Source organism: Strix aluco, chromosome 6, assembly GCF_031877795.1.
Source record: "Strix aluco isolate bStrAlu1 chromosome 6, bStrAlu1.hap1, whole genome shotgun sequence".
Lineage (NCBI taxonomy): Eukaryota > Metazoa > Chordata > Aves > Strigiformes > Strigidae > Strix > Strix aluco.
In genome coordinates this window covers 2,562,113-2,577,245 of record NC_133936.1, presented here as the reverse complement: position 1 = coordinate 2,577,245, position 15,133 = coordinate 2,562,113, and the positions used below count along the sequence as shown (strand labels likewise).

The window sequence follows — 15,133 nt, the reverse complement described above, 5'->3', positions numbered from 1 at the left end:
ATACTAACTTTATGTTCTGCATGACATGCTATATGTGCAGTGGTGATAACAAACCACCCAATGTGCATTTACTTTCCAGTTCTTAAATTCCTATTTCAATTGAAAATTAACACTTTTTTTTTTTCGTAAAACAGAAGAATCCCAAGTCATGTAGTATTTCTAACTGCTCAGATTCTTAAACTTAAATAGAAAAAGGTTTTTTCCCTATTGTAATATGTCTAATATTTAAATAAATCCCTTCTTAACCTCCTAAATCATTTCAAGTTCAATTATTCAACCCATGTAGAAAATAACCATTCAGGAGACATAAACATGTCAAAAACACTTTTACTGATGTTATTAAGCATTGCATTATTTATGTTTAAATATGAAACAAAATGGAATATACTACAGCAAGACTAGTTCTCTCCTTACCGCACTCCGTATTTTCTGGAATGCCAGCGAATGAATGACGCTGGGGAAATCACCAATGTCCTTGCCAGCCAGGTAATGGCCTTTCAGCTTCTCATATATTTCCTTGTATTTAAGCTGCAAAATATTCACGTGGAAATTTTAAAGTTCATTCTAACAACATATAGGGGGAAAAAAAAGAGAAAGAATGGAAAATTCATACTAACCTCACTATTTATGTAGTTTGCACGCTTCGCTCCAACAAGTGGAATATATTTCTCATCCAAAGTATACCCAATGGGCTTGCTAACTTCCCAAGCTTTTTTATAAAGTTTCTAGACAAAAAAAAAAACACATACAGGTTTTGATTAAATATCTGTTATATTTCCCAAGAAATCTGACTCTGCCATTTATATGGAACATGACTACTTTTACAGAGTAGTTCCTTATTCCCTCAAATGCCCCAATAAAGTAAATGAAGAATGTTCATTTGGAACACTCATTCAGTGTAAGGCAAACAGAGTAAGTGTTCCAATTCAGGAAGGTACCTGAGCACAAATTTGAGCTGATCTCTGCTTTCTTTACTATATTTGGAATTCAACATTTCTCATCCAGAAGAGTAATAAAAATATAGATATGAACTCTCGATTAAAAGTGCAGTATAGAATTGACATTGATAATTTTATAGATACACGTTCAAAATGGTAAAAAGTCTTCAAGTAATACTATTGTTTATTATAAGAGCATTAACTGTGTCAGTGGCACTTTTCTAACATATTGTATTTTCTCAAATATTAAATATATTTACCTTCAGACTAAATTATGAAGCACTTACTCATACGAATGAGTAGTCACATTTTCAAAAAACAGAGATTGCCCATTAAAATTAGTGAGATTACTCAAAAGTAACTGTTTAATAATGTAAATCATCTACAATTTTCCTCTCTCATAAAAAATAATTGTAAATTTTATCAGTAATCTAGGCAGTTATTACTGGATGGAATTATAAATTATTTTTTGTCACACAAACTCTACTACTACTACTGCTATTACTACTTCCAGACACCACACAGCAGTGCTTTAAGATCAGTTCAATAATGAAAGAAATTATCCTTAGCCCAATGATCCAAACTGGGAAAAAACAAAGTAAAAAGAATTTAAGTAACTTTCCCAGTGCCACCCAGTAGACTAATGACAGAAAAAGAAATAGAACAGTTTTCTGAAGTCCATTCCACATTCTGTTGTTTTCAAAACAAACAAATAAAAGCTTAGTTGGATTTTATCAAATCTTACATCACTGTATAGTAAGGACATGTCTTTGGCGTGGTTCAGTGCAGGAGTATCATCAGACCCAATAAAAAAGCCTTTCTCAAGGTTAAATGTTTCTTTGTATTTTATCTATAAAAGAAAACAAACACAATGTTAATTCCACAGGAGAAGTAAATTATGCCAACTATTAGAAGCATTCTTTTTCTTTTATGTTATCATATCTGCAGTAATGTTGTGTAGCACATTCCAACCACTACAGTACACAGGCAACTGTCATCAGTACATCACACCACAAAATCCACACAGTATTCCAGTGAAATTAAACCTACTGAGCAGCAAATACAGGTTAGTAGCAACACCAGGAACTCCACTAGCACTATAGAACTAACTGCTGTTCATCAAGAACAGGACTCAATTTTAAACTACTATAAGCAAAATCTGTGTAAACTTTAAATAAAGGACATGCTATATTATTTAAAAGAAAAATGCAGAATTATTTTTGATAGCAATATTGTGTTGTTCATTTATATCACTTCTTACTAATTTACCCCAGTAAAACTCTATTATTAATGAAGCATGCATATGCACACGCACACACACACACACAAGGCTAAACACAGTATAGTTTAGCAAAAGCAATTAATTCATCTACTAATTCTAGTAATAACAGTTTTGATTTTAAAAAAGTACATACATCACTCTGATTGACAGAGTTAATCTTTGCCAAAACGATGTCGGGAGTGTCAACCACACTGGTATAATTGGCAAAGTTATCAAGGGCTTCTTTCGTATATGCTCTCTGCAAAGGGAGGGAATATTTTCTTAAACACTGTGCATGAGAAAGAAGAGCTAACTGCATAACTGCTAAAATATTATCTTACCTTATTTATCAGTTCTTGTGCATTCTTAACTTTCTTATGTTCCACTGAATCCAGAGGAATCCAACCACAGCCACGAAGCCATTCCAAATCAGATTTATAAATATTCTAAATCATGAAAGATAATAAAAAAGGAAAGAAATTATTTCATTCAGGATGGCATTTTTCAGTTTTACATAATATGGACAATATACTTTGAGCAAACTAAATGGAAATTCCACAGGATGTATGTCATATCACTTACATCACTTTGCAGATCATAGGCCTTCCTTGCCTGAATGCAGTCATTCTGGTCAGGATGGCACGTCCACTCATGCAGGTATTGGCGGTAGTCGATGTCGCTGACCAGAGTCTGACATTCCTTTGCTGCTACAACTGACACCATATCCGGAGGGATGTGAATTTTGGACTTGGTTTTGTGATAGTCGGATTTGTACAATCTGTCATTCTGGATCTCGCCTGCATGCTCAAACCACACCAGTTTTGGATCATCTCTCATACTGGCAACTCCAACATAGTGACCTCTTTGTTTGACATATTCAGCTTTGTATTTCAGCTGATGGAAGAGGGGAGAAATACATATAAAATCAACACTGATTAGATCTGCTCTGTTTTTAACCTGTGAACAGCTATGGTTTTGTTAACACAAAGAACAGATGAGACAGGGAGTTGTCAACTGTGGTCTTAGGTCTTCAGTACATGACCAGATAAAAATATGACACAAACAGCCATGCTACTTTGTATAGTCCTTCCATTTCAAAATATGTAATTTCTAGACTAATATGGTGCCATTTTTTCAGTAAACAGTATTTTCAACACAAGAGGAAAGCCCTGTTAGAAAATGTTTCCTAGTAAGTGCATTTAGCCTCAGTTTTGTAACTAATTTTTGTAACAAATTATTTGAGACTGTCTGAAGAGTGGATGCTTATTTAAGGTATTTGCATCACACTGTTTTGATAAAATATATATTCACACTAAGAGTCATGTAATAATTTCAACACCTGTTATGCAAAAGTTTAAAATGTAATGTGCATACCATCTTACAGTCTTACAAGGAGGAAGCCTCCATAATATGCCAAAAAGTGAAATCAGGGCTATATATTATAATCATAATATCACTTCAATTCTTTAACATTTATAAAACATTGAAGTCCACCTTAGTTGATTTTGAAAGGACTGTTTCTGAAGAAAATGAAGGTGGAAAGGAGAATCTGACCCTTCAGCATTGATATCTGTAAAACCCATAATAACAAAGATGTCAGAATTGTTTGTAGGACAGTGGACTTCATGGGTCATGAGAAGTCTACTGGATGTTACCCCTAATGGAAAGCTTTCTATGTCTGTTGTTGAATTTGCAAGGCCTTTAACATTTTCAGGCTTCCAAGCACTTGCCTTCCTAATGAGAAAAATTCTTACCTCACTCTGGACATCATTTGAGCGTTTGGCATGACAGATCTGCACAGTGTCAGGAGGTAAGAGGTAACCAGTGGCTTTTTCTTTCTCCCAACTTTCCTTGTATAAACTCTGTGGAAAATAAAAGCGAGAAGGAATTCAACACTACTATAATGATAATTGTTACCATATATTTGTAACCTATATTAAAGGATAAGGAAAACAAATCCTTCCTTTATGATGTTCTTAATGCAAGTTTTCTAAATTCCTCAAAAGATTCAAAAGTAGTAACTGTCAAGGAGAGATCACGTACCTGATTAAGAATTCTGGCTGCCTCTCGAGCCATATCTAGTTGCGGTGTATCTGTTAGAGTGTAATTTGACTTGACCTCATTCCATGCTTTGTGGTATTTAATCTAGAACAGAGAAAGAAACGACTGCCTTGCAGCACCATCACAAAATTGGGAAAACATAATACCAAGACCCATATTTTACGCGTGAAATAATGGATAAAACTCTGAATTGGCAAGGCTATTAGACATGACACATTAAATACACAAATGGGTATTGTTTTAAAAAGAAAATTATACAAGACAAGAAATTACAAAATTTCTCAGAGAAAATTTTGAAAACTTGTTCCAAGGCAGCTGGATGGACAGGGAAGGATCTTCAGAGTCAGTTATGCTACCTGTTTGGTCTACAGGGATGTAGAGCCAATAGCTGAGCAAGAAGTGTTTGAAGCAGCACAATAGATTTTAAACTTTTTAAGAGTAAATCTCTTTACTCAGCATGATCTCTATGTGAATGCAGCATTCTAGCATCTCTCAACCACAGATATCTACAGTCAGTCACGTTCCCAAGCACAGGACATGCCCAAATGCGTATCCTTGGTTGCACGGCAGTACGTCATCCAATTCAACTGTATCATTAGTGCCAACCTTTTACCAGTGTTTGAGTTAATGTTTGAGCTTGGCCTGTTCTAACAGAAGCATATAACAAAAATGAAACAGAAATTCATGAACTGAGAGGGGATTGTGTCATTTCATGTTCACAGACCAGCTCCTCACAGACTAGCGTTCAAAAACATATAATGGCAAGCTGACAGCACGCCAGTTTTGCCCGTGTTTATTGTTACATAGCAGTTAACTAAAAAGTGTAAACTTCTACTGGCATAAGGGAGAGGATTAAACATTATGGTTGCCAGACTGCAAGTGGCTATTTATGTTCATGTTGTCAATGATCACCAGTGATATCAGCAAAGACTGAAAGAAGGGACTGGTTGCAGAACTAGCACTGGCTTTTCACACGTCTAGGAAAGGTCTTATTCTGCTTGAGCAGCTTCTTCCCTCATAAGTGATGGAGATGAACTAGTGAAGTCCCGTTCATCTTTATGTCACACATTCACAGAATTCCCAGAGACTGATCAATAATTCTTTTGCATTTTTTTAAAGATAAATATCCTTTTAAAGATAAAATCCTACTGTGTAAATATACAGACCAAGTTATCAGCCCAGAAACAAGCTAGCAAACTTACATCACTAAGAATTTCACCACTGTTCTTTACTGTGATATAATCAACTCTGTCTGCCACTGGAGTAAATGGAAGAGTTTCGGCTTTTGTACGGTACTTTCTCTATACAAGAGAAAAGATGAACAGTCAGATTATACTGGAATATTTTATAGCTAACACAGCAATTCTGACACACAGACAAGAAAGTTTACATGGAAAGAAAAACTCTTCATGCAAAATGGAAATACTCCACTTATATTTTTTATTTTAAAAAACACTGATTTATTTAACCATTAAAAACACTTTAAATCACAAATACCCTTAAGAAGATTTCAGTATTGAAAAACATTTTGTTACCTCATTCAAGAGATCTCCAGCATGTTTGACATGGTTGATTCCAACTGAATCATTTGGCAACCATCCAATTCCCCGGAGCCATTCTAAATCAGATTTGTAAATAGCCTGGGAAAACAAAATAGGGTGCATGCTGTTAGCTACAGTTCCCTGATAATCCACCAAGATTCATAAATAATGGCACTTACTTCCCCTGGTTAAAAGGAGAGCAGTAATTCCAACATGAGCACTATATCTGAATTTATCACACTTCAAACTTGGCAATATGCAACACGGACATATACTTTGCGTCCCTAATAAACAGCAAAGTCAATTCACTGAATTCAGCAGAAGATTCCCACTACTTAAAGCTGAAGCAGACTAAGAAGAGACAACACAGTAATAAGTTAAGCTCAGTTTTCATGCTAACTTACATCACTCTGAAGATCGTAGGCTTTCCTAGCCTGTATGACATCATTCTGATCCGGGAGACAGATCCACTGATGCAAGTAATGACGGTAATCAACATCGCTGACCAAAGACTGCCCATGTTTAGCTGCCAGGACAGACAGCATGTCTACTGGTAGGTGGCACTGTGTCTTCCATTTGGCAAAGTGTTTCTTGTATTCCAGTTCACTCTGAACTTTGCCTATGCCCAAGGCAAACTTCATTTTCGTATCTGCTTTTGCATTTGGAACACCAACATAATGTCCTTTCTGCTTCTCGTGTTCCAGTTTGTATTTATACTGGGTAAAGAGCAAAGATCACCATTACTAACAGTTATCATGAAATAGCTCTCAAAAGCATATGAAGAGCTAGATGTCTCTTTCGGCACTTACATCACTAGCAATTTCTCTAGAAGCTTTGGCTGCCTTGATTGGGATTGCATCTGCTCTCAAATCATAACTTGTCTTCAACTCATCCCAAGCGTCTTTATACATTTTCTGAAAAGACAGTAAAATGTCACACATACACTAAATACTCAGGCATTTGCCATTAAAGAAACACACAGTTTACTGTCATTTGTTTGTTGAAATACCGTGACCATTTTTTGTGCATTGCTCCTGCTCCTGGCCATAAATACTGCTCCAAATCTTACTGCCTTTCAAACACGTGCAGTAACTGCAACACAAGTTTTGCAACCTATACTGCATAGAAGAGTGTTTGTAAAAGTTTAGAATATATTTATATGCCTTGGGCTCTAGTTCACTTTAGCAAAATACTATCTCCAGGGTGCAAGATATTGATAATTTTTAAACAGCCTTATGCAAAAATTTATTTTAAGATGTCTGAATACTTTAAGAATACTCAGTAGAGGGAAGGGAATGTTGCAAGGCCTGTATGAGGGCAGACCTCAAGGAGATTCATGTGATAATCTTCAACTTGTAAGTAACATCTTAGAATGTTAAAATTCACAGGATACACATATTAATTTATACAAATGTAGAAACTAGAATGATAAGCATACCTGGCTATAATTAACAGCATTACTCTTGGCTAGGTTGAATTCAGGTGTGTCTGATGTAATATGGACCATAATCTTGTCCTTTTCCCAGGCTTCTTTGTATTTTGGCTGTTAAAATAGTTCATTTTATGATATTATAATTATGGAATTTCACTTGCCAATAACATAAAATCCCATAAAACTCTCCTGAATTATCATCTCTAAAAAACAAAATGTCTGGAAAAGCATTAGACTTGACTTAAAACACCAGTGATCAATTTTATATTTTAGCAGTGAGATTTCTCCTTAACTGTTTATAGCCTCGAAACAACTTTAAGAACATTGTCACGTACAATGCTGACTTGTTCAGCATTCACTTTAGCTAGAAGAACGTCTGGAGAATCAGTAACACTGGTGTATTTCAGGCTTTCAATAGGTGTGCGATACACATTATCACTCAGGAGCTCCTGGGCATGCTTCACCCTCTTCACATCCGGAGAGTCATTAGGCAACCAGCCAATTCCACGGAGCCATTCTAGGTCTGACTTATAGACGGCCTATATCAGACATAGTCAGAAAAAGAAAACATTGTGTTTAAAATTACTGTCTTGATTATTTCCAACTACACAAAACAGTATATGTTTTAGAAAATGTCAAATCAGCTAGAGCTAGATTAATCCTTTTTATATACAAGAGATGTTCAGTGTCACAAGTAAAATAAAACCTGGTTCTCAGACTGTAAGCAGTTTATTTCTTAAACAATACATTCTAAACCTTCTGAAGTTAAATAGAGGGGAAACAACTGAACAGAACTGCCATTAACGATGATGAGTATTAATATCTTAAAAGAGTCTTCCTGTCTCCTCCAGAATACTTATTCCTCTAGTCACTTCAACAATTTACAAGTCCAAACAAAAAACCAAGCTGCCCACCAGGAAATCTGACAAAAAGGAGGATTAAAAAAAAAAGGTTATAGGGTAACTGGGACTAGAGCTAATTGTCATACCACCTGAAGTGGTATCAGGCAACATTATTTAAGTTTTAATCAAGCAAATCCTTCAGCAATAAACATGAATCTCACCTCTGAAGCTCATAATGGAAACAGAGGAAGAGTGATGTTAACTGATAAGCAGCAAAGTCAAGTCAAGAAATCAGCTGCACTGACTCCTCCTGCTTTGAAATTAGCCACTAAAACATCTCACCTGCTATCTTATGTAGTTTTCTTGCAATTAAATAAATTTCCAAGGTGACTCAGATTAACAGCACTAATAAAAGCCACCTGAGTACAAAGTAGCAAACAGTTGTTATAAGTGCCATCAAATTAAGAGAGAAAAATACTTTACCTTCTCCAAATCACAATAAGCCAAGAGCATATGTAACACAGCAGATACTAACGACAGCTTTTAAAAAAAGTAGAGGTAATACCAATACTTTTTAAAGGATGAAAAAGAGCAGGTAATACCAGTAACATGAAAAACTGAAGAAACAGTCTAAAGATAAATCTTTTCCGACTATATAATATCAAAAGATCAAAACAAGGCTATGATATATTAAATGGCAAGAGTAGTAATTACCATATCTCTACACATACTCACATCACTCTGTAGGTCGTAGGCCTTTCTTGCGTGGATCACGTCGTTCTGGTCAGGCAGACAGATCCACTGGTGCAGGTAGTGGCGGTAGTCAACGTCGCTGACCAGCGTCTGGCACTCCTTGGCCGCCTGCACCGACATGGCGTCGACCGGGATGTGGACCTGGGCCTTGGAGTCGTGGTACGCCTTCCTGTAGATGCGGTCGTTCTGCAGCAACATGGCACGCGCCGCCCACGACAGCTTGGGATCCTCCTGGGCTGTTCGGCATCCGATGTAGTGGCCTTTCTGTTTCTCGTGTGTTTCTTTGTACTTGTACTACAAAGGCAGAAATAACAGCAGACACACATCGCTCACCTGAACGTGACTAACAAGCAAAAGGCTTTCAGTTGCCCCAGCTGTCAGCCCTTTGAACTGAACTTCACTGGGTTCTGCTAAGATGGACACAGGAAGAGACAGACACAGCAACCACACCACGAGCAGACTGTACCTCACTAGCAATGTCTCTGGAAGCCTTGGCCTGTTTGATGGGAATGGCATCAGCTCTCAGGTCATAACTTTTTGCCTTGGCCTCATCCCAGGCCTTCTGATAATGTTTCTGCAAAGAGAATTAATCACACACGTCACACGCAGTCAAGACCCTCTGATACCAACACCTCTTCCAGACACCTCCTCTGGAAGAGCAGTTGTCATGCTCTTGATTTAATCACGCTTCACACACATAACAGATTTATTCTCTTACGTTGCTGATGTTGAGAGCATTGACTTTGGACTGCAGCATTACAGGAGTATCGGAAGGTATTGAAATCTGCGTCTTATCTCTGTCCCAGGCTTCACGATACAGGTGCTAAGGAGAAAAGAAGCAAAATGACATTTCGCTATGGTCTGAACACTGAGAAAAAAATACCAACAGGAATTGTTTGGTAGTTTTGATTTGAATTAGCTTCCGATCAGTCATTCCCATGGTAGAAATTCTAGTCTCTACCACAAGAAAAGCGATGCCACCACATAAAGGAAAGGTAAGTGAAAGGGGAGCTCACATCACTGATCTGCAGAGCATTGATCTTAGCCTGGACCACGTCTGGTGAGTCAGTGATGCTCGTGAATTTCATCTCATCCGGCCGCGTGCGGTACAACCTCTCGTTCAGGAGCTCCTGGGCCTTCTTTGCTTTGACCACATCCACAGAACCTTCTGTCAACCAGCCAATGCCTCGCAGCCACTCCAGGTCTGACTTGTACACATTCTACAAAGAAACCAAGAATTTATTTGTCTCTGACAGTGCACGTACAGCAACGTGCAGAGAGGTTTTGTAGAAGGCATTCCCCAAGCTCCTTCTCATAGAGTTACACCAGGTCCTTCCTGCACATAGCTAAACTCTGTTTTGCACAGCAAGGACATTACTGATCTTTTTAAAGACACTTGCTACATGCAAACGAGTGCAGTCATCTCCAAGCAGTCTGCAAGCAAACTGCAAGGAAACATTCTACAGTGGACCAAAGAAACATGCCTTCCTTATGAATTGCCCAGAATATTTCTGGCCCCGCAGGCTGAAAACACTACTGATTTGGAAAGGATCATCAAGAGGAATTTAAAATTAACATAGCAGGACTGTTCAGAGGCTCATGAACCTGCATTTGAAAGGGTATTTGCCCAGTCACCATCAAACAGAGCCTCACACACTCACCATAAAGGTTTTCTACATTTACTCTCACTCACATCACTCTGCAGGTCGTAGGCCTTCCTTGCGTGGATCACATCGTTCTGGTCAGGCAGACAGGTCCACTGGTGCAGGTAGTGGCGGTAGTCAACGTCGCTGACCAGCGTCTGGCACTCCTTGGCCGCCTGCACCGACATGGCGTCGACCGGGATGTGGACCTGGGCCTTGGAGTCGTGGTACGCCTTCCTGTAGATGCGGTCGTTCTGCAGCAACATGGCACGCGCCGCCCACGACAGCTTGGGATCCTCCTGGGCCGTTCGGCATCCGATGTAGTGGCCTTTCTGTTTCTCGTGTGTTTCTTTGTACTTGTACTACAAAGGCAGAAATAACAGCAGACACACATCGCTCACCTGAACGTGACTATTGAGCAAAAGGCTTTCAGTTTCCAAAGATGTCATCCCTTTGATACATTTCCCAGAGGTTCTGCCTCAGCACAGAGAAAGCTCTGCTCCGCTCAAGAGTCAGGCCCTCAGGCCCTCAAATAAGTCATTCTCCAAGTCAATCCCAATTTTTTAAAAATATCTCTCGCTTTCCTTAACATTTGTAAACAAGGAAAAATGTACAGAAGCAGACACCTGTGTGCTCTGTGAGACCACTCTGAGCACCAGCCACATTTCACATGTTTACAGAGAAAATATTTGACAGTGGTGATTACAGGAACTACTCGTACTCAGCAGCAACCACAACTGCAGCCCTTGCCCTAATCACATTTAAAATGTTGCTTTGTGTCTGTAAATTCAGACTTTGTTACCCAGCAATCTGAGGAATCTCACAAACATATCACATGTCCTCTTACTCACAGAGCAATTACCAATAGGCAGCTTCAAGCTGTGGGAAGAAAGAAGTGCTCACAATAGGTTTTAAAATAACACTAGGGCAACATAACAGCACATCGCTTGTAGGTGAACTGAACTTCACTGGGTTCTGCTAAGCTGGACACAGGAAGAGACAGACACAGCAACCACACCACGAGCAGACTGTACCTCACTAGCAATGTCTCTGGAAGCCTTGGCCTGTTTGATGGGAATGGCATCAGCTCTTAGGTCATAACTTTTTGCCTTGGCCTCATCCCAGGCCTTCTGATAATGTTTCTGCAAAGAGAATTAATCACACATGTCACACGCAGTCAAGACCCTCTGATACCAACACCTCTTCCAGACACCTCCTCTGGAAGAGCAGTTGTCATGCTCTTGACTTAATCACGCTTTACACACATAACGGATTTATTCTCTTACGTTGCTGATGTTGAGAGCATTGACTTTGGACTGCAGCATTACAGGAGTATCGGAAGGTATCGAAATCTGTGTCTTGTCTTTGTCCCAGGCTTCACGATACAGGTGCTAAGGAGAAAAGAAGCAAAATGACATTTCGCTATGGTCTGAACACTGAGAAAAAAATACCAACAGGAATTGTTTGGTAGTTTTGATTTGAATTAGCTTCCGATCAGTCATTCCCATGGTAGAAATTCTAGTCTCTACCACAAGAAAAGCGATGCCACCACATAAAGGAAAGGTAAGTGAAAGGGGAGCTCACATCACTGATCTGCAGAGCGTTGATCTTAGCCTGGACCACGTCTGGTGAGTCAGTGATGCTCGTGAATTTCATCTCATCCGGCCGCGTGCGGTACAACCTCTCGTTCAGGAGCTCCTGGGCCTTCTTTGCTTTGACCACATCCACAGAACCGTCTGTCACCCAGCCAATGCCTCGCAGCCACTCCAGGTCTGACTTGTACACATTCTACAAAGAAACCAAGAGTTTGTCCCTGAGACAACAAGACGTGCAGAGAGGTTTTTTAGAAGGCGTTCCCCAAGCTCCTTCTTGTACAGTTACACAGCAAGCGGTCAATGAGGCTGTGATGTAACAGGTCCTTCCTGCACATACCTAAACCTTCTTTTGCACAGCAAGGAAACTACTGGTCTTTAAAGACACTTGCCCCATGCAGACCAGAGGTGTCATCTGTAAGCAAACATTCTGTGGCAGACCAAAAAACCATCAGAAACATACGTTTCCGTTCCATGTGAACTCTCCAGAATACTTCTGGCCCCGCAGGCTGAAAACACTACTGATTTGAAAAGGATCATCAAGAGGAATTAAAATAAGCATACCAGGACAGTTCAGAGGCTCATGAACCTGCATTTGAAAGGGTATTTGCCCAGTCACCATCAAACAGAGCCTCACACACTCACCATAAAGGTTTTCTACATTTACTCTCACTCACATCACTCTGCAGGTCGTAGGCCTTCCTTGCGTGGATCACGTCGTTCTGGTCAGGCAGACACGTCCACTGGTGCAGGTAGTGGCGGTAGTCAACGTCGCTGACCAGCGTCTGGCACTCCTTGGCTGCCTGCACTGACATGGCGTCGACCGGGATGTGGACCTGGGCCTTGGAGTCGTGGTACGCCTTCCTGTAGATGCGGTCGTTCTGCAGCAACATGGCACGCGCCGCCCACGACAGCTTGGGATCCTCCTGGGCTGTTCGGCATCCGATGTAGTGGCCTTTCTGTTTCTCGTGTGTTTCTTTGTACTTGTACTACAAAGGCAGAAATAACAGCAGACACACATCGCTCACCTGAACGTGACTAACAAGCAAAAGGCTTTCAGTTGCCCCAGCTGTCAGCCCTTTGAACTGAACTTCACTGGGTTCTGCTAAGATGGACACAGGAAGAGACAGACACAGCAACCACACCACGAGCAGACTGTACCTCACTAGCAATGTCTCTGGAAGCCTTGGCCTGTTTGATGGGAATGGCATCAGCTCTTAGGTCATAACTTTTTGCCTTGGCCTCATCCCAGGCCTTCTGATAATGTTTCTGCAAAGAGAATTAATCACACATGTCACACGCAGTCAAGACCCTCTGATACCAACACCTCTTCCAGACACCTCCTCTGGAAGAGCAGTTGTCATGCTCTTGATTTAATCACGCTTCACACACATAACAGATTTATTCTCTTACGTTGCTGATGTTGAGAGCATTGACTTTGGACTGCAGCATTACAGGAGTATCGGAAGGTATCGAAATCTGTGTCTTGTCTTTGTCCCAGGCTTCACGATACAGGTGCTAAGGAGAAAAGAAGCAAAATGACATTTCGCTATGGTCTGAACACTGAGAAAAAAATACCAACAGGAATTGTTTGGTAGTTTTGATTTGAATTAGCTTCCGATCAGTCATTCCCATGGTAGAAATTCTAGTCTCTACCACAAGAAAAGCGATGCCACCACATAAAGGAAAGGTAAGTGAAAGGGGAGCTCACATCACTGATCTGCAGAGCGTTGATCTTAGCCTGGACCACGTCTGGTGAGTCAGTGATGCTTGTGAATTTCATCTCATCCGGCCGCGTGCGGTACAACCTCTCGTTCAGGAGCTCCTGGGCCTTCTTTGCTTTGACCACATCCACAGAACCGTCTGTCACCCAGCCAATGCCTCGCAGCCACTCCAGGTCTGACTTGTACACATTCTACAAAGAAACCAAGAATTTATTTGTCTCTGACAGTGCACGTACAGCAACGTGCAGAGAGGTTTTGTAGAAGGCATTCCCCAAGCTCCTTCTCATAGAGTTACACCAGGTCCTTCCTGCACATAGCTAAACTCTCTTTTGCACAGCAAGGACATTACTGATCTTTTTAAAGACACTTGCCCCATGCAGACCAGAGGTGTCATCTGTAAGCAAACATTCTGTGGTAGACGAAAATACCGTCAGAAACATACGTTTCCCTTCCATGAGAACTCTCCAGAATAATTCTGGCCCCGCAGGCTGAAAACACTACTGATTTGAAAAGGATCATCAAGAGGAATTTAAAATTAACATAGCAGGACTGTTCCGAGGCTCATGAACCTGCATTTGAAAGGGTATTTGCCCAGTCACCATCAAACAGAGCCTCACACACTCACCATAAAGGTTTTCTACATTTACTCTCACTCACATCACTCTGCAGGTCGTAGGCCTTCCTTGCGTGGATCACATCGTTCTGGTCAGGCAGACAGGTCCACTGGTGCAGGTAGTGGCGGTAGTCAATGTCGCTGACCAGCGTCTGGCACTCCTTGGCCGCCTGCACCGACATGGCGTCGACCGGGATGTGGACCTGGGCCTTGGAGTCGTGGTACGCCTTCCTGTAGATGCGGTCGTTCTGCAGCAACATGGCACGCGCCGCCCACGACAGCTTGGGATCCTCCTGGGCTGTTCGGCATCCGATGTAGTGGCCTTTCTGTTTCTCGTGTGTTTCTTTGTACTTGTACTTCAAAGGCAGAAAGAATTATTAAAAGAAATACTGAATCTGAGATGAATTCCCCATAATTTCTTATTGCTACTGATCACAAATATATTTTTTTATGTTATCAAATATGCTCATTTAGAGTTTAGAAATTCCTAATGCTTTCTTGCATTGTTTTGTTTATTTTCATTGCACTTTATTATTTTCTAATATCTGCTTAATGTCAGGATTTATAATTACATGTTCCTTTTGGTAATTGTTGCCCATTGTCTTTCTGCAGTGAATTCTACGTTAGTGGGCTTTCAGGATGAATCTGATATCCCCTGCTGTTTTGTGTTGTATTTAGCTTATTACTTCATTCTTGTTTCTCAAGAGAACTGAAAATAAATGTAAAGGAAGAA

At 40.2% G+C, this 15,133-nt stretch overlaps 1 protein-coding gene across 1 annotated transcript in view; it reads right to left on the bottom strand.

The window, feature by feature from the left end:
- Window positions 1-15,133, bottom strand: part of NEB (nebulin) — a 157,666-nt gene that overhangs the window by 56,797 nt on the left and 85,736 nt on the right. Inside the window, exons 71-97 of the mRNA XM_074828481.1 lie at window positions 14,445-14,756; window positions 13,775-13,978; window positions 13,477-13,581; window positions 13,225-13,332; window positions 12,741-13,052; window positions 12,056-12,259; window positions 11,758-11,862; window positions 11,506-11,613; window positions 10,522-10,833; window positions 9,845-10,048; window positions 9,547-9,651; window positions 9,295-9,402; window positions 8,811-9,122; window positions 7,569-7,772; window positions 7,240-7,344; window positions 6,611-6,715; window positions 6,206-6,517; window positions 5,796-5,900; window positions 5,463-5,561; window positions 4,243-4,344; window positions 3,954-4,061; window positions 2,782-3,093; window positions 2,541-2,645; window positions 2,354-2,458; window positions 1,684-1,788; window positions 618-725; window positions 415-528 (exon numbers count right to left, since the gene is read on the bottom strand). Coding sequence (XP_074684582.1) covers window positions 415-528; window positions 618-725; window positions 1,684-1,788; window positions 2,354-2,458; window positions 2,541-2,645; window positions 2,782-3,093; window positions 3,954-4,061; window positions 4,243-4,344; window positions 5,463-5,561; window positions 5,796-5,900; window positions 6,206-6,517; window positions 6,611-6,715; window positions 7,240-7,344; window positions 7,569-7,772; window positions 8,811-9,122; window positions 9,295-9,402; window positions 9,547-9,651; window positions 9,845-10,048; window positions 10,522-10,833; window positions 11,506-11,613; window positions 11,758-11,862; window positions 12,056-12,259; window positions 12,741-13,052; window positions 13,225-13,332; window positions 13,477-13,581; window positions 13,775-13,978; window positions 14,445-14,756 — 4,488 coding nt within the window. The remainder of the gene's footprint in view (window positions 1-414; window positions 529-617; window positions 726-1,683; window positions 1,789-2,353; window positions 2,459-2,540; window positions 2,646-2,781; window positions 3,094-3,953; window positions 4,062-4,242; window positions 4,345-5,462; window positions 5,562-5,795; window positions 5,901-6,205; window positions 6,518-6,610; window positions 6,716-7,239; window positions 7,345-7,568; window positions 7,773-8,810; window positions 9,123-9,294; window positions 9,403-9,546; window positions 9,652-9,844; window positions 10,049-10,521; window positions 10,834-11,505; window positions 11,614-11,757; window positions 11,863-12,055; window positions 12,260-12,740; window positions 13,053-13,224; window positions 13,333-13,476; window positions 13,582-13,774; window positions 13,979-14,444; window positions 14,757-15,133) is intronic.